Source organism: Sminthopsis crassicaudata, chromosome 6 (genome assembly GCF_048593235.1).
Source record: "Sminthopsis crassicaudata isolate SCR6 chromosome 6, ASM4859323v1, whole genome shotgun sequence".
NCBI lineage: Eukaryota > Metazoa > Chordata > Mammalia > Dasyuromorphia > Dasyuridae > Sminthopsis > Sminthopsis crassicaudata.
This window is the reverse complement of record NC_133622.1, coordinates 147,997,114-148,020,742: the sequence shown is the minus strand read 5'-3', so window position 1 is coordinate 148,020,742 and position 23,629 is coordinate 147,997,114. Positions and strand designations below refer to the sequence as shown.

The following is a 23,629-nucleotide window of genomic DNA, read 5'->3' as shown; positions in this document are numbered from 1 at the left end:
AGAGAGAGAGAGAGAGAGAGAGGGAGGGAGGGAGGGAGGGAGGGAGGGAGGAGGAGGGAGGGAGGGAGGGAGGGAGGGAGAGAGAGGGAGAGAAAGAAAGTCCTCCCTTTTTTCTTCTTCTAGTACTCCCCGATTCCTCTCCTCTACTGCATCACTGGGTCTCCTTCCTGACACTAATAGTAGCTTCTTTCATACTCCGTATCCTGACCCCTATTAATTACTGACTTCTGGGACATTCTTCCTCTTTTCTCAGTGAGTTTAGTTCTTAACTAGCAATCATTTCTCCTCAAGCAATACCTTTATACTACGGAACTATTTATACATATATATATATATATATATATATATATATGTACATGCATATATAATATGGGGAGATCTATATATCTCTGTTTATGAATATCTTCCCATAGTTTCTCAAATATTTAATTCTTAATTCTATTCTACTTGGATGATCTACCTACAAGCATTCTTTTTCATGTCAAAGAACACCAGAATTCCCCCATATGCTCATACTCTTTATTTCTCTCTGTCCCTGTGCCATCTTAATTTTCATCCCCTCTGTCAGTTGTATTCCTCCAGTTTTCTATACTTTCCCAGTCTGTTGCCCCTGTTCAAACTTTATTCTCCTCCCTTTCCAACCCTTTGATGAAGCAGTTTAACTCCCTTATTGTCCTTCATTGTCAAATCTCATATTTCTTTTTCTAATCATCATGCCATCTATCTTGCCAAACCCTACTTTAGATTACTCTCATTGTCCATCTTTTGTTCCTACTCATTTGCTGCTGAATGGCACTAATGGAAATCATGAAATTATGTCAAATCTGTTACAGATTTTTTAAGTTTGTCACATCTTTCATATGTACATCTCCTTTTCATTATAACCTTTGAACCTGGTTCAAGACTATCACCTCTCTCCTAAATTACAGTAGTAGTTTACGACATTGTTTTCCTTTCTCAAGTCTTTCCTTATTCTAATTCATTCTTCATGCAGGTACCAGAGTGATTTTTCTAAGACTCAGTTCTGATTATATTGCCTTTTTTACCCAGTAAGCTCCAGTGATTGTCTTATTAGCTTTAGAATCAAATATAAATGCCTCTGTTTCTTTCAAACTGACCTATTTCTCCCTTATACATTATTTCTCTGTACATCCTTTCTTCCAGCCATGTTTCCCATCACCACGCCTTTGTGTTGGTTATCTCCTTTGTATAAAGCATTCACCCTCCTCTTAGAATTTCTGGCTTTTTTCAAGACTGAGAACAGTTAGCAGCACCTTCTTTGGGAAGCCTTATCACTGTTTCTACTTTGTATCAACTCTCTTTTTATAGTTTGTGTACCTATTTATGTATAAATTGTTTCTCCCATTAGCGTGTAAATTTATTTCAGAGTTTTGAATTTTCTTTTTATCCCTAGATGTTAGCAGAGTGCCTGGCACATAAGTGCTTAATAATGCCTGTTGTTGATTGATTAAATGTGACTATATATTCCTTGCGTACTATTTTGTAAGGATTAGATTATATGTAAAAGTGCTTTGAAACTCAGGAAAACAACATACAAATGTATAATAATGCTATTTCTTTTAATAGGATATTCTTGATTGGATAGTTAAACTTCTTTGAATTAATTTTTACAAGTTTCATTGTAGGAACACTTACTTTTCTTCATAGTAGATTACTTTGTTCAACTATTTTTACATGAGATAAAACATCACACTATTTCCTTCTTACTTCTCCATACAAGACTATGATTTTTCAAGGATTTATAAAGTAAAGTTTCCTAGGACTACCTTTCTGCAATTGCAATTTTAACCTTAAAAACATTTATTTGCATTGATAGAAGGAATTTCTTCATTGGGAGTTAACTCGGCATTTATAAAAATCAAAATTCTGGATCAAAACGATTTTTAAATTTAGGCTTAAGCTTACATAGCCCTTTCTCTAGTATTTCATGTAGGACAAGCAAGCTCACAGACCTATTCAACCTCCCCTCCACCCTCACATCTACTGTTTATTTTCTTGTTTATGATTTTATTGTAATATGTAACTTTTGACTCAGATTTGGTCAGATTTTTATTATAAAGAAAATTCTACTTGGAAGATGATAACTTCTAAGTTTTCTTTCAAGCAATCTTAATATGCACAGAAATCAATCTAAATTTTTTCTGCAAAGAAATTAGGTTATTTTAAAAAGTTTACATTTTTTAAAAGTTTAGCATTTAGCATATATGTAAATTGTTCCCTATTAATTGATAGGCTAGATAGGAGGAATAGGAGAAGAAAGGTGTTAGAAAGCATGGCTAGTTTAATCAGAAGGGAACATAAATATAAGTCAATAAGGAAATAATTAGATTTTTAATAAATTTGGCACAAATTTTTTCAGAACTCAAAGCTCTTGCCAGTTTTGAGAGTGTAAAATACAGTCTTAATTTTATATGAGTCAGGATTGCTATTAATCTATTTAATAGTGTTAGTGACCCTCTGGGTTTTAATTTTTAATTATAATTCAGTTTCTGTTCAGAAGCTAGATTATACAAGACAGCAAAGTATCTCCAAGAAAGTACATTGGACTAAATGTATGAAGGTTCCAGGACTGGTTCTCCCACTAAGTACTATCTCTAAGCTTCATCTTAATTCCTGTAAAGTGCATACAATATTAAGTATTTTCTGAAGACCTTTTCCATAGTGAGATTCCTTGATTTTGTGTAATTTTTCATTTGAAGAAGTAGTTTAGGTTCTAATTTGTTATTTTTTTTCTATTATATAGGGAGGTTTCTCTGTGTTTATACAGCTGATGCCCATTGTGGTGTTGATCCTTGTGTCCTTGTTAAGTCAATTGATGGTTTCTAATCCTCCTTACTCCTTATATCCCAGATCGTAAGTAGTTAATTATTTCATAATGAATTGATTTCCTTAGTAGGCTTTCTACCACTTGAATTACCAGAATAATTTTAGTTTTTTCCTGGGTTTTATCAGATTAATAATTTTGAAGTATGTTTTTATTTTCCTTTTCTAATCTAGTTTATTTAGTTGGATGAAATAAATAAGGAAAGAAATTAGACTTCATGGCCATTTAATAAGAAAAAATGATATATTAATTAATACTTTTGTATATACTCTCAAGGAAAAAATAAAATAATTATTCTTTTCTATAGATATAAGAAAGTGAGGAAACAACTTAATTTTCCTGTATATGTTAGCAAATGTAACTATAGAGTATAGAATAAAGAGAAGTTGATATTATTCTTGTATGAAGCCCATTTTCTCATAAAATCTGAAATGAATTTTGAATTGTATTAATAATCTATCTTTAAGGCAGTTTAACCCAGTATTCTAGTTTGTTTGTTTTTTTTAATTTTTATTTAGTTTTATTAATATTAACCTTTTTTGATTAGGAAAATTGGTTCATATTTATTTTGCCTTCATTGAGTCAAAGATTTGTTTATTAAAGATGAAATGCATTTACATGGTTGCCATTAAATTTACCTATTCTAAATAAAACCTATTGCTCTTTTAAGTAGGAATTCAAACATTGATATAGTTTTGTTTGCTTTTAAAATCTAAAGTAAAACTTAAGTATTAAAATTACTTTATTTTAGAGAATGATCAAAATAGCTTTTTTTTTCCCCCCCCTGAGGCTGGGGTTAAATGACTTGCCCAGGGTCACACAGCTAGGAAGTGTTAAGTGTCTGAGACCAGATTTGAACTCGGGTCCTCCTGAATTCAGGGCTGGTGCTCTATGCACTGCGCCACCTAGCTGCCCCCAAAATAGCTTTTTGAAAATTCAACATAATTTTAAAATTAAGATGAATTATTATCAATTTCATGTTTTAATGTTCCTTTGCAACTTGATTTTCTAACTTAGTTCATGAAATTTTAGTTTTGAATTTTGTTCATAAAAACTAATGAGTGTTTGTCTATTTTGCAGTGGTTCAGGACAAACCATTAAAATGCAGACAGAAAATTTAGGTGTTGTTTATTATGTCAACAAGGATTTTAAAAATGAATATAAAGGAATGTTATTGCAAAAAGTAGAAAAAAGTGTGGAAGAAGATTATGTGACTAATATTCGAAATAATTGCTGGAAAGAAAGACAACAAAGTAAGTTAAACAAATAATTAACATTAACAGATTTACAACAGATTTTCTCTTTGTGCCATGCTATTTTACTTGTGATCTTCATTCATTTTCTCCACCAGTCTCCCCCCCTCCTTCCATCTCCCATGTCTTTCTCTTTTTCTTTCTTATTCTCAGTTGTAGCTCTCTCATTTTTTATTTTTGGTCAGCATCAGTGAAGTATTTATGTAACTTCATGTAAAGCTTAGATATATGTTAATATGTAAATGGTCCACTAAGAAAGTTACATAAGTTGACAATGGCATACATAAGGATTGTCATCTTTCTCTTAAAAATCGATAGCTGCATTATTACTTATGTGCTCCTAAATACTCATTATTTCCAATTAGCACTGAATGAGAAAATGGAATCAGCACTGCATTAGGAATCAGGAGCCCTGGGTTTGAGAATTGCTAAAGTTAGTTATTTTATAACTGTAGGTTGGTCTCTTAGTTTCCTCATTGTTAAAATGGAGACACTTCATATTTAAATGAACTACTTGCTTGAGCTTATTTAGAGTATTTTGCAAATATCAAATCAATAAATAAATAAAACTAGCAGTGCTTAGATCAGATCATTTCACTAGTATGAGTCTTAATTTTTTTACTTGTTAAAGGAAGAGATTCTGTATTCTATATAGTTCCCTGAAATAATCCTGTTTTTTTTTAAGAATTATTTTATAAAATCACACATGCAAAGAGAAAGACTTAATAGTATTCTGAACAAGAGATTCAGTGAACATATTTTTATTGAGTGACTATAAATGACACTTTATTTTAAACACCTAATTATTTCTTAAATTTTTAAAAATGTTTTTTGTGTTTAAAGAAACAGATATGCAGTATGCAGCAAAAGTATACCGGGATGATCGACTACGAAAAAAGGCAGAATCACTAAGCATGGACAACTGTAAAGAATTAGAGCGGCTGACTAGTATCTATAGAGGAGGATGAACCAGGATTTTCATTTAAATCTTTTAGCACACTTTTTTTTCTGTACAAGATGAAATTTAGTTTCGTTGTAAAATCTCAAAAAAGAGTTGGATATTAAAAACTAAACTGAGTAGTTGTTCCCTGAAATCTCATGCTCTAGGGCTCAAAACAGTTAATGGCTTCTTTATATAATAAGAAATTGAAAACTAAAATTCATGATTAAGTTACGCATATCTTTTAATTGTTTAGTTTTACTTCCAATGCTTACATAATTCTTTAATTACAGATTAATCAGAAAAGGCTTATCATACCTCTAGCAGTTTTCCAGTTACAGTGATTCCCTTCTTTCCTTCTCATGTAAATATTTATGGGGGAAAAAAAAAACCATTTTGTGTATATACAAGTTATTGACTTTATATTTAAAAATCTCAAAAGTTTAGCTCCATGAAACACTTCAGCTCACTGATGAAATAATTATATGACAATGTTACTTTTTTCTTGTCAGGTGTCCAGTGTGTGGAGTTTAAACAATGATACTTTTTTTTTTTTTTTTAAAGGCAATTTAACTTTGTGTAAAAAAAATCTTCTAGCTTTATCTGCTTAGAAGAATTTAATATTTTTAAATGTATATTCCTGAATATATGTTGAGATGAATTGAACTGGTGTAGATTATCAGTTTGCCATTTAATTTTGTGAATTGCTAAGCAATGTGAGGAAATGAAAAGCTATCCTGATTAATTTAAAAATAAATACACTAAAAATGATACACAAATACTTAATGTTGACATTCTTGAGAATTAAATGTCAGTTTTGAAATTCTGAATATATTCCTTTGTTCCCTCTACCCTACCCCGATCAATTTATGTCCATTTAAAAGGTTCTAAAATTTATGAAGGAAAAGACTTTTCCACTCCTACAGAAATTTGTGTTTTCTTAGTGCTCATTTCATGCTTGGTCTCAAAAGTAAATTATTCTTTTATAAGCAAGTGGTAAGAAAAGTTACTACTAAAATTAAGCCTTATGCCTTTAACACTATTGCCAACTACTAAACTTTAGATAGGTAACTTGCAAAATTATTTGACCTATTTGGCTATATGCAAAGATGAGCAGAAATATAGTGGCAGATAGAATAATTTTTTTACAGGAAGTCTCTGTAAATGTCTCCATAGTGCCACTCTGAACTTAAAAGTCGACTCACCATTTAAAGTAGTCGAATTTGATCTTAATAAAAAAATATACATTTTTGTAATGAAATCCATTAGTATAAACTAGAATCATATGCAAGCAGTTGGATTTTGGGTTTTGTGCCTATAAATTGAGTATGAGATTATTTTATTTGAAATTTTCTATGTTGGAACAGTTGTCATATTTTAATCATTTTGTTTCATACTCATTGAATGGAGCAAGTCTTTGACAGCTTTTTTTTTTTTTTTTTTTTTTTTTTACTTGATGAGAATGCTAGAAATTTGATATAGTATCAGTGCTCATTGTGTTTAGAAACTTTCTAAATTTAGCTTATTTATTGTCAGTCTAATAAATTCCTACTAAAATGACCATTCTCCTTAAAATTGTCCTCTTGTATCTCTTTTTTTCCAAGTGATTCACTAGAATTGCTTAGTTGCATCATAAATTATATAACAGCATAGTAATTAAGGAATAGTAGAGAACCCAATCAAGTTTTACTTAATTTTTAGAGAAGTGGCCTTTAGAAAATAAATAGCATACTTAAAGGGAATTACATTTTGAAGTATTTCCTTCAGCCTGCAGAGTGGGCTATTAGCAGATAAAGGACATAAATTGTTGGTCATTATTTATTTTGAAAGTATTATTATAGTCATTAGAAAATATACAAATTTGATTGGAATTACAATATTTTTATCCATTTCTTTTTTCCAGTTTTCACAGGAACGATGGACATAAATGAGGGTAGTTTCTTTGAATTCAACCCTCCTGTTTAATAATTCTTTTTCTTTTAATTTGGAGTTTGAGGATATTTTTGACAGTTGTATCATGCTATCTTAGAATTCATGGTTCTAGACAGTGTTATATACTTTTATTGTATTGGTATATTCCATTGAATTTCCTAAAATATTAAGATGAAATATTTGGGAAAAGGACATATTAAAATTGATTTACTCACTAATAATGACTGAGCAAATTTTAGGGTACCCTGCTGACCAAGCCTCAGAAGCTTCTGCTGCTTTGTGCTCTGGAGGTGAAAAAAGTTGGGCTTTCTATACTGCCTGCATGCTGGTTTAAAAAAAAAAAAAAGCCCCAGGCCTTTTAGTGTTTTAAGGTGTGCAAGGCAATATTTGGCCACCTTGAAGTGGGAGAATTTCACATTTTAACACTCATTTCAAAGATTATTTTTTTGCCTGTGAAATATTATTACTTATAAAAAAGGTATGTGTTCATCCCAAATTCCAAACTAAAACTTTACATCACTAATCAAAGGCTCCCAGTCGTGAAGTAAGGATAATACTGTGTTTAGATAATTTACAGCTCTTTTATTCAGTTGGCATCAAAGAAATTTTTCCGTGTCCTTAAACTACTCATAATAATAACAAATTAAAGCTTCTGAAGAAGTACAAAATAAAGTATTTTAATGTCTGAGTAAATTGAGACAAAGTAGAATCACACTTTCATCACTTTTGTTTGCCTTTGCCCTATAGTTTACAGATGGATTGGTGCTAGTTTTTGCCATCTTGGCTAATTTTGGATTGTGGAAAGTTTCATTCTCAATATTGTATAGTAGTTTCAAGATTGTTTTTTAAAAAAGTGAAAAGGATTAATTTCAGGACTAATTGGATTTAGATGCATCTGTAACCATTTGTTTCATACTCTTCACATAAAATATGAATAATATGTGAATACTTTAGGAGAAGTAGTTACACCCATATATATGAGCATCATTATTTTAATTCATTAGACTAATCTGCTTGTACTACCTCTACTTAGATTGATTTTCTGCTCTTTCCCACTGAACATAACTTATCCCAACCCTAAAAACCAACTAAGCCTTCATCTCCAGTCCTACATCTAACAACTAAAAGGAAGGCTTAGTTTCTATAGTTGATTTAAAAGGACCTTCTCTTTGGTGTTTAATATTTTAAAATACTGTCATGTGGCACCATAACACTACCTGATAAAACAGGTTTTAATTTTTTTGCTTAATTATATATGAATTCCCAATTATTAAGACAGTAAAAAAAAAAATTCTTGGAGTTCTAATCAAGGCAGCTTTCCTATTAAGCAAGTATTATGTGAAAGAATCAAAAGGTTCATAGAAAAACTTGGTGTCCCTGTGGGAGACTTGAATCCAGTAGTAATCTTATAACTCCTCAGCCTCACCCTGAATAAGGCAAAAAGGAGAGTTATAAAATCTTCCTCTTTATGTGTACAGGAAAACAACAGTGAACAAGCTTGTTTGCTACTTTACAAAATATGTGACTAAACTTATGAGTACAAAAATAATAGTCTGGCACATACATTTGTTATTTAAGATTTTAGTGCCAGCAAACCCCTTTATATATTTTTTCAAAGAAAATAAGTAAAGTGATGATCCCCCTTAAGGAATTTTACTTATCAGTGATTGATGGGAAACATGGTAATAGAATTCAGGCTTCCTTTTTAGTTTAATTACTGTTAAAATACATATTTCATGTGAATGAAAGCAGTTTTCTTTTTAATAAAATTACTTTAAAACACTCCTTATATTAAGGATTGTGTGGCATTTTTAAAAAAAAATCCCTTTGCATGTGTAACTTTTCCCTTATCAAGATAAAAAAAATTTTTTTTTCATTTAATGCCAATGTTTGCTGGTCTTGGGGCCATTAGATTTGTGAATACTCTGTGTATTGTGTGTGTGTATAGGTGTATATATAATTTTTTTCAGCTAATACCTCAAACTTGTGATTGTTTAATACCACAATATGTTTGCACAGAGCAGGGCTTCCATTAGCAGAAGGATTAATCTTCTAATTATTCAGTTCACAGTCTTGTTAAATATGAATTCTATGCCTTTTCATTAATCTTTTTTTTTTTTTTTTTTTTTTTTTGTGCAAAAGAGTATAGCCATTCCTGTTATAAGTTCAATTTTTCAAAATAGCCTGTACCTGTTTCTCTTTAAAGCAATCTGAAAATATGCTATTAGGTAAGAAGCATTTCTTAAAATGTCTCCATCAATTATTTGATGTTTGAGACTTCAACTCAACAAGACTATTAAACCAAAAAGTTAATAACATCTGACCCCACTGTTTAAATAATTTAATTTCATGGGAAACAACATGCCTTATTAAGATATTCCAGTTTGATAAGCCGCTGAGTTTCAACAATTTAAATAATGGAACTTTCAAATGGGTAACATTCAGCTGTATGTAGTATGAGTTTTGGTAATGAAGAGGTCAGCTCTTTTTCTAGCTAGTCATAATGACAAGAAACAAAAGCAGTAAAAGGATTAACTCAGTTGACCATTTATTGATCTTGAGAAATGCTTCTTGCCTGTTTTCACTTTCTGTCATTCAGTACAACTTCTTCTAGTCCAAAATTTAATTTGTATGTTTTTGAAAGCCACAGATAATTTTCCCGATATGTGTAGGAATTTTAATGGAAGCCTTGTAAAAAAATTTAATGAAGTGAAGCTGGCATCTTATATAGGAGATCTTATTTTGTCTATATAGTGCATTCAAGATTAAAAAATGAACTGTCTGATTTGTAACATAATTACTGTAATATCAGACTTATATCAAAATAAAATTATTTTCAGTGTGAGAACTGTGTTAAAGAAATGGTATTTAATTTTATTTTTGCAAACTTAAGAATTCTGTTGAATGCTTTGTGATAAATTTGTTTTTTCCAGTTCCTACAGTTTTCATGTCTGCAAGGCTGGAACGGATTGAAGTTATTATTATTCTCCCTGCAAACGATTATAATACAAGTTCACTTTAAGGATGTGCTAGGTTTTATGATTGCTGGCCTTCTTGCAATGCCTCTACCTTCACTCCAGAACTGAAAAAGAACTGCATAGAAAGAAACTAAGGGTCATTTTGTATTTCTTTTTGTCCATGAGCAGAAAATTTATCACCCACCACCTGCCAAGTGGAAAGTATTTTACACCCTTTTAAAGTGCTTTATAAATTATTACCACTTAGTAATAATTTTATCTGGTTAGGCTAGATCTGGGAAAGCAGATAGTCAAATACAATGGTTTTGAAAATGACCACATATAAATCTTTTCTAGTCTACCTAACATCTTTTGAAATATGAATTCTAAGCCTTTTCATTAATCATTTTTTTTTTTCCCCTGAGGTTGGGGTTAAGTGATTTGCCCAAGGTCACACAGCTAGGAAGTGTTAAGTGTCTGAGATCAGATTTGAACTCAGGTCCTCCTGAATTCAAGGCGGTGCTCTATCCACTGTGCCACCTAGCTGCCCTTAATCATTTTTATTTTTTTTTTTTTTCCACAGAAAAAATGAGTCACTGTGTAGAAGGTACTAAAAATCATATTTTATATTTATGCCATTTATAATAGTATAGTAATGGGTCAAATCCAAAACTTCAGTTATACATAAGTGCAATACCTTACACTGAATACATCATGTTCAGATGAAATTTTCTCATTGACCTTCCTGAGGAAAAAAACAAACATAGTTGCACAATCAGGAATAAACTCCATTGCTTCTGCTAGATAAGGACAAGGTCTCAATTATATTTCTCTCAGTCCCTAGATATTTGGAGCCCAGAAGGTGTCTCATTTTTGTTTGGTTTTGTTTTCAGAAGGTCATTTCTAAAAATATTCTAATTTTTATCTGAAGAGCCAGTGTACTTTTATTGGCTGTCCAAAGCTGACAGAAGTTTTTCTTTGGACAGGTTAACCTATGCTGAAAATGCCAGATATATATCGGGTCTGACTGTGATTGTGACATATACATATATTTAGATATGTACACAAATAAATGGACATCTATGATTCCAACATTTATGAGATTTTATTTATTCTTTTAGTTTCTTTTAAAATTCTCCACATCAGCTGACAAAATTTTTATAAAGCACAGGTTCTATCATGTCCCATCCTAACATCCTGTTGTTTTCTAATAAAAATACAGTGTCACACTCTAGCTCTAAACTATCTTTCTAAACTTACTTCATGTTACTGCGTATTACACACAAAGTTTTAACCAAATAGAATTATATTCATAGGATCAGATCTGGTGATGGAAGGAACCTCAGAACACATCTAGTTAGAGGAAGTTATATTATGTCTAATATCATACAGGTTCATCAGGCAGATTGGAAGCAAGAGACTGGAAAGAGCTAATGTTCTTCTCCCATGTGACATTGTCTTCCCAATTTCACCAGGCTTAGAATGAGCTTTCATTTCTTTCCAATAGCATTTTATTTTCCAAATACATGTAAAGATAATTTTCAACACTTGTTTTTGCTAAGCTTTGTGTTACAGATTTTCCTCTCTCATTCCTTAAGACAGCAAGCAACATTTTCAGATTTTATTAAACAAGAAAAATCAGACCAAAAGGGAAAATTGAACTCCTTCCTTATCACTAGCTCTTAGTATCGTTATTCTTGAAGCCTTGACTTAATGGATTACTTCCTACAGGAACCATTTCCTGATCCTCTTCATTTCTAGTGTTCTAGTTATCTGGTATTAGCTGTTTGGACAGAGAGCTCTTTGAGAACGGATGTTTTTGTTTTTCACTTGTATCCCCAATAGTAGTCCAGGGTTTGGCACTTAAATGCTTGTTGACTTGGCTTGTTTATGTATTTTTGTCCACCAGTATGGATCAGTCTATAAGCATTTATTCAGTGCCTGCTGTGTGCTTGTCATTGGTCACAGAATAAGAAAGCTATCCCGACTCCTGGACGTTCTTTTGTATATATTTGCATATATATGTATAAAACATGTGCCTGGAGGAAAGGAGGGAGATAGCATTTGAGCTTTAAAGAAAACTAGAATATCTGAAGGGTAGAGGTAAGGAAGGAATGCATCACGGACAGACAAGGCATCCTATGCAAAGGCATAGAGATTGGGGATAGTCTATCATGAGAGAGGAGCAACAAAGCCCATTTGGCTCCATCATGGAATGCATGAAGGGGAAGACTATACCACAAAGTGGATTAAGACCACAATGCATTAGATGTCAGCAGTGTCAATAACAGCCACTGGAGTTTCCTTGGCATAGTATTGACATATCTTTCCTGTGCTATAGGAGTGTTTGGGCAAATGTATGGAGGCTAGCTCGGAAAAGGGAGAAATTGAAACAAGACGACCAATTTTGTTGTTATAATAATTCAGATGAGAGCCATGAGAAAAGGACTGATGTGACTGATGGGGACTTGGAACTAACAACGCTTGGAAACTGATGGGGTGATGGCAAAAGAAGAGTCATTGATGACTCACAGGTTGTGAACCTGAGGGACTAGAAAGGATAGTGGGCCCTGAAAGAAGTAGATTTGGAATACTTGATGGAATGGAAACCACCATATTTAAAATTTAAACAGATCAGAGCCTGCTTGAGAAAGAACCTCATTTCTCTCGTAAATATAATAGATTATCACGGAGAGTTCAGCTATTTTCTTTCTCCAATTACATTCCTTTCAGAAAAGTCTATTGTGTACAGTGTTATGTCCTTGATGTCAGTGATGGGATGCTTGAAAAAACTTGATCAAGAGTGACCCATGAAACAATTTCTATGATCTCCCTTCTCTATTACTATATGAGATGATCTCGGGACTTCTCTATATGATTAGTAGAAAAGCATTCCTTTGTACCCATGAAGTATTGGATAAAAATATTTCCCATAAACAGTAGTAATGGTCTTGCTGAAAAAGGAAAGATTTGAGGTTTCAGGAACTTCCACTCCTCCCTTATAATCTGAACTTAAGAGGGGCAAAAGCAATCACCAGCAAGAATATCCTAGTCCACAACATGAAAAAGGTAAATTCATCAGATTTCAGGGAGCTTCTGACAGCTTGACAATCATTAGTACTTTGACTCATTCTGTTAAAAAAAAAAAAACAAAACCAAAATTTTTATTTGCTACAGATTTTCTTATTTTTTGTTTGATCCAGTATGAGTGCTATTTGTTTCATATTTTATTCTAGAAAAATATTTACCAAGCAAAATTTAGGAAAGCTACTGGCCTCTTGGAGCTTATGATCTAATTGAAATATACATAGATGGATAGATAGATAGCACATGTAAGTGCTATGCAAATAGTTTATAATAAGAGTTCAGGTTATATAGACAATAAGTTCAGCTAATATTAAGAATCCATATATGGAGCATTATGTTAGAAACTGTGGAAATTAAAAGTTTAACAAAGAGAGTCCCTTCTGTCTTTGAGTTTCCAGTTCAGTAGAAGGATATCATAAAAATAACTATATTGGAAAATAGTGCAAGAAAAGTGTCCTAAGTGTGGAACAAACTATATAAAATCCATTGAGAAGAATGATGGGAGTGTCAGCAAGACTTTTCTATAGAAAGCAGTTTTTAAATTGAGCTTTAAAGAATAAGGAAGATAGAACTTTAGCAGGCAATCATAGGAAGAGATCTCAGCATGAGCAGAAATAGCAAATCTCATTTTGGCTGCGGGGTAAAGTAATGCAATAGATAAATCACACTGTAATGGGGACCATAACGATTCAAAGTATACTGTTTTAGATAATGGTGGGGCATCAGTATAGTCATTACTTAGAGAATGTGGGTCAGCAACGTATGAGACACCAGGACTGGAGCTGTATATTTTGGTGTCTTCTATAAAAGTAGTAACTACATCAGGAAATTGAATGAGATTGTTCAGGGAGACAGTGTAGAGAAGAGGTCCAAGATGCAACACTGGGCAGTAGTCCCACTAGTAATCAAAGAAGGTTTTACAAAGCAGCTAAGATTTATACTGGACCTTGACAAAAAGTCAGGGGACCTTCATTTCAGAACCATTCAAAAGAGATGTGTTGTAATGATATATTGATTGGAAACAGAAAAGACTCAAGATTGGATCAGTTAACAACCTATAATGAAATGCTAGTGATTCCCACGTTCATTTCACTTCTTTCCATAGCCTTTCATCAGACTTTTTAGTCTATTAGATTTGCTTATTGGACATAAAAATACAGAGAGAATTCGAGATTGTTCCTATACCCTAGGATTCAGATCAAACTGTAAAGAATGTTTAAATGCAATAGAAATTTATTAAACACCTACTACATGCTAGGTACTGTCAAGCAAGTTGGTTTCATTGATATAGGAAGCTCTCAGGTAAGAAAGCTGACTCTCCTCACTCATCAGTAACTGTTCCTTCAACTTTATAGCCTTTCAGAGTTGTTCAGACAAATATTTGAGAGGTTAAGGGATAGACAAGGTTACGTAGCTCTGTATCCTAAGTAGGACTTGAACCTAAGTCTTCCTGACTCTTGATGCCTATTATCAATTAGAGATAAAAAGGGGAAAAAAAAGTCTGCCTTCAAGTACCTTATTTTTTTTTCTCATATAACTCATACCTTAAAAGGAATTTCCATTCTCATATACTCAATGAATAGCCATTCAGCTTCTTTTTTATGATGTCCAATGATAGGAACCTTCATTCAACCCTGCGCTTCTAGTTCCACTCTTTGGAGCTGAATAGAAAAAAAAAAAATTAATTCCTCTTCCAGATAGTTGCAAAAAGTGAATAATAAAAATGTTACAGGTAAATACAAAGCAATGACCTTCAGCCAAGAAACTTGGCAAATAGGCAGTCAAGGCCTCTGTACAAGGTAACATTTGAGGTCAGCGGTGAAACAGACTGCATAATTTGCCTTTGCATTTATTGTGTATAATTGTCTTAGGGATCAGGAAGGTAGCATAGTGGACAGGATATCAGGCCAGAGTCAGGAAGACTCGTCTTCTGAACATGGCTCTGGCCTCACACATTGGTTAGCTACGTGATTCTGGACAAGTTACTTAACCCCAATTGCTTCAGTTTCCTTCATCAGTGAAATGAACTAGAGAGAAACGGCAAAGCACTCCAGCATCTTTGCCAAGAAAATGCCTCATGGAATTACAAAGAGCTAGACACTACTGAGATTAAAGGGGGAGGGAACTGTGTTCCCTTTATTGAAACTGTTCCCTTTAAGATTATCACTCTGAAACTGTATTCCCTTTTGATCTGCTATCCCTTTTGGAGTCTTTCCCCCTTTCCCCCAGATAAGTTATCTTTCAGAGATGCCAGACCCTTTGATTCAGTTAGAAATCTTGGTCAAAAAGCACCCCTTTGAAGTGTTAATTCCAATAGATCTGGGCTGGATACCTACCAATAAGCATCAAGGCCTGGGAACTTTGGCTTTTTGAAATCTGAAGTTTCGATGACATGATGGTATACTTAGAGAACCCCAAAGACTCTGCTAAAAAGCTACTAGAAATAATTCAAAATTTCAGCAAAGTGGCAGGATACAAAATAAATCCACATAAATCCTCAGCATTTTTATATGTCACTAACAAAATGCAATAGCAAGAGATACAAAGAGAAATTCCATTCCAAACAAATGTTGAGAGTATAAAGTATTTGGGAATCCATCTACCAAAGAAAAGTCAGGAATTATATGAGAAAAATTACAAAACACTTGCCACAAAAATAAAGTCAGATTTAAATAATTGGAAAGACATTCAGTGCTCTTGGATAGGCCGAGCGAATATAGTAAAGATGACAATACTCCCCAAACTAATCTATTTATTTAGTGCTATACCAATCAGACTCCCAAAAAACTATTTCAATAACCTAGAAAAAATAACAACAAAATTCATATGGAAGAATAAAAGGTCGAGAATTGCAAGGGAACTAATGAAAAAAAAACTCAGAGAAAGGTGGTCTAAGTGTACCTGATCTAAAGCTATATTATGTAGCAGCAGTCACCAAAACCATTTGGTACTGGCTAAGAAATAGACCGGTAGATCAGTGGAACAGATTAGATACAAAGGACAAAAAAGGGTACATCTATAGCAATCTAATCTTGACAAACCCAAAGATACCAACATTAGGGACAAAAATTCATTATTTGGAAAAAACTGTTGGGAAAACTGGAAATTAATATGGCAGAAATTAGATATGGATCCACACTTAACACCATATACCAAGATAAGATCAAAATGGGTCCATGATTTAGGCATAAAGAGTGAGATCATAAACAGATTAGAGGAACAGAGGATAGTCTACCTCTCAGACCTGTGGAGGAGGAAGGAATTTATGACCAGAGGAGAACTAGAGATCATTATTGATCACAAAATAGAAGATTTTGATTACATCAAACTAAAAAGTTTCTGTACAAATAATACTAATGCAAACAAGATTAGAAGGGAAGTAACAAATTGGGAAAATATTTTTAAAAGGAAAGGTTCTGACAAAGGTCTCATTTCCAAAATATATAGAGAGCTGACCCTGATTTATAGGAAACCAAACCATTCTCCAATTGATAAATGGTCAAAGGATATGAACAGACAATTCTCAGATGAAGAAATTGAAACTATATCCACTCACATGAAAGAGTGTTCCAAATCACTACTGATCAGAGAAATGCAAATTAAGACAACTCTGAGATACCACTTATACACCTGTCAGATTGGCTAAGATGACAGGAACAAATAATGATGAATGTTGGAGGGGATGTGGGAAAACTGGGACACTGATGCATTGCTGGTGGAGTTGTGAAAGAATCCAGCCATTCTGGAGAGCAATTTGGAACTATGCCCAAAAAGTTATCAAACTGTGCATACCCTTTGACTCAGCAGTGCTACTACTGGGCTTATATCCCAAAGAAATACTAAAGAGCGGAAAGAGACATATATGTGCCAAAATGTTTGTGGCAGCTCTTTTTGTTGTAGCTAGAAACTGGAAGATGAATGGATGCCCATCAGTTGGAGAATGGTTGGGTAAATTATGGTATATGAAGGTTATGGAATATTATTGCTCTGTAAGAAATGACCAACAGGAGGAATACAGAGAGGCTTGGAGAGACTTAAATCAACTGATGCTGAATGAAATGAGCAGAACCAGAAGATCACTGTACACTTCAACAACAATACTGTATGAGGATGTATTCTGATGGAAGTGGAAATCTTCAACATAAAGAAGATCCAACTCACTTCCAGTTGATCAATGATGGACAGAGGTAGCTACACCCAGAGAAGAAACACTGGGAAATGAATGTAAATTGTTAGCACTAATATTTGTCTGCCCAGGTTACATGTACCTTCAGAATCTAATGCTTATTGTGCAACAAGAAAATGGTATTTACACACATGTATTGTATCTAGGTTATACTGTAACACAAGTAAAATGTATGGGATTGCCTGTCATCGAGGGGAGGGAGTAGAGGGAGGGGGGGATAATTTGGAAAAATGAATACAAGGGATAATATTATAAAAATATATATAATAAAAATTATCAAAATTTAAAAAAAAATCTGAAGTCTCAAGACTCCTTTTAAAGGGCAGTTTCTGAACTCACTCTTTGCAGAAGACCCAGAGCAGCTTTCTAGGACCCTGCCTACTGAGAAAGCATTCTCTTCTCAGTGTCAGCCTCCATTTTCCTAATAGGACTTTCCTACTAAAGAAGTCAGTCTCTTAGCAAAACTGGCTTCCTTTCCAACAATAAACTTTCATTTTTGTCAATTACCATTTCAGGTTTCATGAATTCTTTCATGAAGAACCTGCACTAACCATAAGAGGATTTTAACAACTCTATCTACTTATATGTCAATTCTCAAGGGAAACTTAAATTAAGAGTTTATCATTATTGACTTGCACTCTTTTACTTTGAGGTTAGATTTCCATGATTAAAATGTTAAGTCTGGACTCTCTCAGACAATGGGAGAAAGGCCAGCCAGGAAGTTTGGGAGAGGAGGCTTCTTCATTGTGTTTCAAAGTTATGCTCTGCAGCCTCTTTTTTTTTTTAAATTTTTGTTTTTTATTTATTTATTTTTTATACATTTTTCCAAATTATCCCCTCCCTCCCTCCACTCCCTCCCCCCCGATGACAGGCAATCCCATACATTTTACATGTGTTACAATATAACCTAGATACAATATATGTGTGTAAATACCATTTTCTTGTTGCACATTAATTATTAGCTTCCGAAGGTATAAGTAACCTGGGTAGATAGACAGTAGTGCTAATAATTTACATTCCATTCCCAGTGTTCCTTCTCTGGGTGTAGTTGTTTCTGTCCACCATTGATCAACTGGAAGTGAGTTGGACCTTCTTTATGTTGAAGATTTCCACTTCCATCAGAGTACATCTTCATACAACATTGAAATGTACAGAGATCTTCTGGTTCTATTCATTTCACTGAGAATCAGTTGATGTAAGTCTCTCCAAGCCTCTCTGTATTCCTCCTGCTGGTCATTTCTTACAGAGCAATAATATTCCATAACCTTCATATACCATAATTTACCCAACCATTCTCCAATTGATGGACATCCATTCAACTTCCAGTTTCTAGCTACAAAATGTTTATTTTCCATAACAAATCCCATTAACTAAAGTTTCAGATAAATCCTGAACAGATATTTACCATAACCTTATATTTATAACAGTTAAGAATGTCTCAACAAGTTTACTTCTTTCATATCTAAGTAGACAGTTTCATAAGTGAACATTATACATACAAATCATTTTGCTTTCAAATCCCCAATACATAGACAAATATTCCAAATTGTATATTGTCCATAACAGAAACATTTTCAAAAGGACAAAGGAAAAAAAAAAACCACTTATTTTCAGAGGCTCATTAAATGACCTCAGGATGACCCAATACAATCAATTAAAACTTAGATAGAATATCCTAATACCATATAAAAGAATCCAAGAAGTTCTTAAAAATATTAACTTTTAGAAATACTATAACCTTATACTGATAACAGTAAGAAATTTGTCTCAGTAAGTTCACAAGTTATCTTTTATATTTCACAGAAACACTTTAAAAAGGACAAAGAAAAACTATTATTTCCAGAAGCCCTTTAAATGATGGGCATAACCTCATGATATAATCAATTAAACTTATACAGAATACCCAATTCCACACAAAAGAATCTGAAAGATTCTTTAAAATATTAATTAAACTTGTAGAAATAGCCCTATCAAATTACAGATCACATTTATGACCATATTCCTTGACCAAAAAAAATTCCAAATCAAAAGAAACAAATATCAGTCAATTCACTTAAAAGAAGACCTGTTTCTTGGAATCATTTGCCAAAGCCAAGCCTATGTAGAAAGAGGCTGAAACAGACTTAGTGGGGGGATGAAAGAGAGGATTCCAAGTGGCCACCCTTTCCCCCACTCCATCTCCCAAGAGGTAGGGGGGAGGGAAGGTAAGCCCATGTCTCCCTGCCCCACCCAACTTCTTTTTCTCCTCCCAAATACCTTCCCAATACTTAATCTTAGCTCCATATAATCATCCAAACCTTTATTTGCTCCTACAAATCAATCCTTAATAAATCACTTTTATTCACATGCCAGCAGAGCTGGATTTAAAGCATAACTTTTATGATGTCATAATATGACAAATTATGTCATAATATAACAAATTACCCAATATGTTTCAGAAGGTGACATACTTTACCTAATTAGAGGCACATGATCCCTTTCAAGCAAGTTGACAGAACTTCTCTTTAACAAGCCATGATTCTTATGATCTTATGCTCAAAGATAACCAAATCTAGCCTGCATAGGCAACAGTAGAATTACTTCCCACAATTTTAAGACTGCCCAAAAGAATACTCAGAACAAATCTAGCATGCAAAAGCAACAGTAAAATTATTTCCCACAATTTCAAAATCATTCTAAAATGTTTTCTCCTGCCTGAGTTTCAATCAGATAAGGTTTTATTGCCCTTTATTCTGATAGGCTTTGAAAATCTGTTCCAAAGAAATAAAAAACCATCAGCAGTTTAAAAATAGCCAAAATTTTTCTGTTCTTACTTACAGATCAGTGCAACAGGTTAAGGAATTAGAAATCACAAGCAATTTTTATACTAAGTACAGTTGCAACATTGAAATAACCAATTCTTAATCATTGTTCTTAAACCTTTAGCAGAGCTCTTAACCAACAAAACAGACAGACAAGTCACACAGAACACAGAACACAAATCACAGAGACTGAACAATTACAATATTACAATATTAAACAAAACATTTAACACACATAACCAGAGAGTGCCCAAAAAGGCACTCAGAATCAGATTAGACCAGATGTGTTTTAGAAGACACAAAACTAGAGGGGATCATCCAGCGTCCTGGAATGATACCCTTCTCAGAATTTAATGATCATCAGCATTTTATTATTCTGAGAATACAGATGCTAGCACAGACAGACAGAACAGGTAAACAGATCAGATTATGTCCTAAAATAGACGACTTACTCTCCCATTGCCGAAATGAAGGTGTCCACTGTTGGGCATGACTGCAACTGAAAACTTCTGTCTTTCCTGGAGACGAAAAAATCCAGAAGGCCAGCCTCTCCAGACTGAGAACCCAGATCTCCAGCCACCTTGAGGCCCAAGGTAGAGACCCTAAGGTCTTCTAATCTCTAAGCCCGCTCTCATTTTCTAATATCTCGGTGAAATCTCCAAAATATAATGCCAGAGAAACTGAAGCAGGATAGAGATTAGAGAGTTATAATATTTTATCTAAAAGGGAAAAATTTACTGAGATCAAATGGATCCATGGTTTGGTCCCAGGGCTGAATGAGACTATTATCTCCAAGAATCCAGCAAACAATGTGAGTTTTTAATGACATATATACACGTGGCTCAGATACAGGGGGTAGACAGAGGCAGGGGCAGAATCAGGGCGCTAAGAATGGGAACAGAACTCTGACAGGATGGGGAGAAGGTACCAGAGATGACATAATGGGGGAAGGCATCTTAATAAAATGATATTTCATATTCAGATAGATTGGGATGGGGAGAGGCATTCTGATATTCTAAAATATAACATCTTTTATCCTTATCAAATATTCTGATGATTATGAGGGAGGGGTGGTTTTGCAGGATTAAGCAGAACAATTGAGGCAGAACCATTCAGGGATAATTTAAGGAAACTGAGTCAGGACAATAAAGGAGAACTGTGGCACAACACCTCCCAGGAGAGTTTTTCCTTTTTCCATGTCCCCATCAACACCCCATCAGCACTCAGTCTTCAGGCTGAAATTTGTGTACAGGAAACCTTACTGGTGAAATTTGAGCAATCAGCTCTTTATTCTGCAACACGGCCAAATGTTTTATCAGAGAACCTATATAATTCCTGAGGAATTTGTTTCTATTGTCAAGTATGGAGTTCCAGTTTCCTTCTCCTCTTCCCAGATAAGGATGTCCAAAGAGAAGTTCATAAGGGGATGATTCAATATCCCTCCAGGGTTTAGTCTTAATTCTGAGGAGGGCTAGAGGGAGGCATTCTAACACTAATTTAGTGAGCTGCCACTTGATCTGGTTCATTTTTTCCACCTTACCCAAGGAAGGCGGGTGCCAAGGAGTATGAACCTCCCAGGTAATATCCTTTGCCAGGGACTGGAGAACCTTAGAGGTAAAATAAATCCCCTGGTCTGAGTCTGTCCTGTCCATTATCCCATATCTGGGAATAATGTGTTCGAACAAGATCTAACAGCCCAAGCAGTAATTTGGGTCACTGGGAAGGTTTCTACTCCTGAAGTCAGATGGTCTATTATGACAAGTGGGTATCTGGGGCGACCTACCAAAGGCAGCTCAGTAAAGTCCACCTGCATGCTCCGAAAAGGTCTCATTCCCAGGGGGGCTTCCTCCTGATGGGGCCTGGTCCTTAGACAAAAAAGACAACCATCCACTAGGTAGTGTGCAAAGTATACAGACCAGGAGATATCAACGGGGCTTTACACAGGTTTTAGACTCCCAATGGCTGCCTTGGTTTGCCTCATCTTTCAGTACTTCTTGGCCATCAGATAGGTACCACTTACCATTACAGTACTCCTGGGCTCCCAATTCTTGGGGGCTCATCGTTTCTCCTCTTTTGACAAAAGCTAGCTAGCTAGAGTGGCTAGATTTGTGGGAAAGGAGGGGATCAAGACCAACAGGGTTCAGCCCATTGAGGTTCTTCATTCCCTGATCTTCTTGCTTGCTCACCTGCAAGACGGTTTTCTCTAGCTTCAAAGGACTGATCAGGTTGATGCCCATTCACATGTACAATGGCAATGGTCTCAGGCAGTAAGGGGTTCTTTAAGACTTGTAGAAACAATATAGTGTGGACTAATACCTTACCCCCCACATCAACATATTGCAAAATCAGGGTACTTGGGGGAGCTCTAAATTCCCCCAAATAGTTTCTAGTACTTGCCCAAACAGATTAGGGGATTTGGTATATCCATGGTGTAGAATGCACCATCTATACTACTGTTTTCTTCCAGTATCCACATCTTCCCATTCAAAGGCAAAGATCTTGTAAACAAGCCCCAGACAGCATCTTTTAAGTCAATAACATAAAACCACTTACTGGTTTCAAAAATCTTTCCCATTATTGTATATGGATCTGGTACTACTGGATTTAAAGGGAGGACTATTTTGTTAATTTTCCTCAAATCCTGCACCAACTATCTAGTAATCCATCTGTTACTAATCCTTGGATTACCGTTGTACTTCTTTTTCCCTCCAAAGGAATGGGGTATTGTATGACCCGAACCACTGTATTTGGGTCCTTCACTCTAATTCTTATGGAGGTTATATTTCCTTGACCTCTGTTATGGGGCTGAGCCCAAACCTCAGGATTGATTCTATTTTCTTCCTCATTTCTCAATAACATTTTTCTGATTGGTATAATCTGAGTCCCCTGTAGTATCGATTGGATAAATAATCTGGTTACACCCACCTCTATGATTAGCAGGAATTTTCCCCAAATCAGCACCCCACTATATTCTTATTCCAAAACCTCATTAAGCGGTACAATAAAATTCCCTCCTTTTACAGCCAAAATTAAGAGAGTTTCTTTGGACAATTTGGACCCTCAGAGCAATTAAGTTAATGGAGGATCTGGTAGCCCCAGTGTCTATCAAGAAAACCAATTTCTCTTTGTCTGGGCCCACCCTTAAATTTATCAAGGGCTCTGGGTGAGTTCTTTCAATAAGCCCCTGACACTCCTTTAAAAAAATTTTTTTTAATTAATTTTTTAATTATTATTTTTTTGACAGTACATATGCATGGGTAATTTTTTTTTTTTTACAACATTATCTCTTGTACTCACTTCTTTTCCAAATTTCCCCTCCCTCCTTCTACTCCCTCCCCTAGATGACAGGCAATCCCGTACACTGACACTCCTTTTTTTGTGAGGAAGTAGATCTTTTGTTCCCTTTTCTCCTTCATTTGCCCTTCTAGTCCACAATTGAAACTAGTGGAGTCCTACTGGGCAGCCTACTTCCTTTCCTTTTTCTGATCTACAGTTGGCTGAGATTCAGGGCAAACACTCTTCCTTCCTCTACCTCTACTAGGTTGCCCTTGATTTTTCATTACCGACTTAGCAACTGTTTCTCGATCTGAAATATAACTTTAGTTTGCTCTTCCTGTTGAGGGAATGT

General features: G+C 34.4%; 1 protein-coding gene across 3 annotated transcripts in view; it reads left to right on the top strand.

The window, feature by feature from the left end:
• DNAJB14 (DnaJ heat shock protein family (Hsp40) member B14) overlaps positions 1–6,613 on the top strand; it is a 67,375-nt gene extending 60,762 nt beyond the window's left edge. For all 3 annotated transcript variants that reach the window (XM_074276637.1, XM_074276639.1, XM_074276638.1), the window contains 3 exons: positions 2,765–2,874; positions 3,926–4,098; positions 4,942–6,613. In XM_074276637.1, coding sequence (XP_074132738.1) covers positions 2,765–2,874; positions 3,926–4,098; positions 4,942–5,066 — 408 coding nt within the window. In that variant the 3' untranslated portion in view covers positions 5,067–6,613. The remainder of the gene's footprint in view (positions 1–2,764; positions 2,875–3,925; positions 4,099–4,941) is intronic.
• Positions 6,614–23,629: the final 17,016 nt, after the last annotated feature.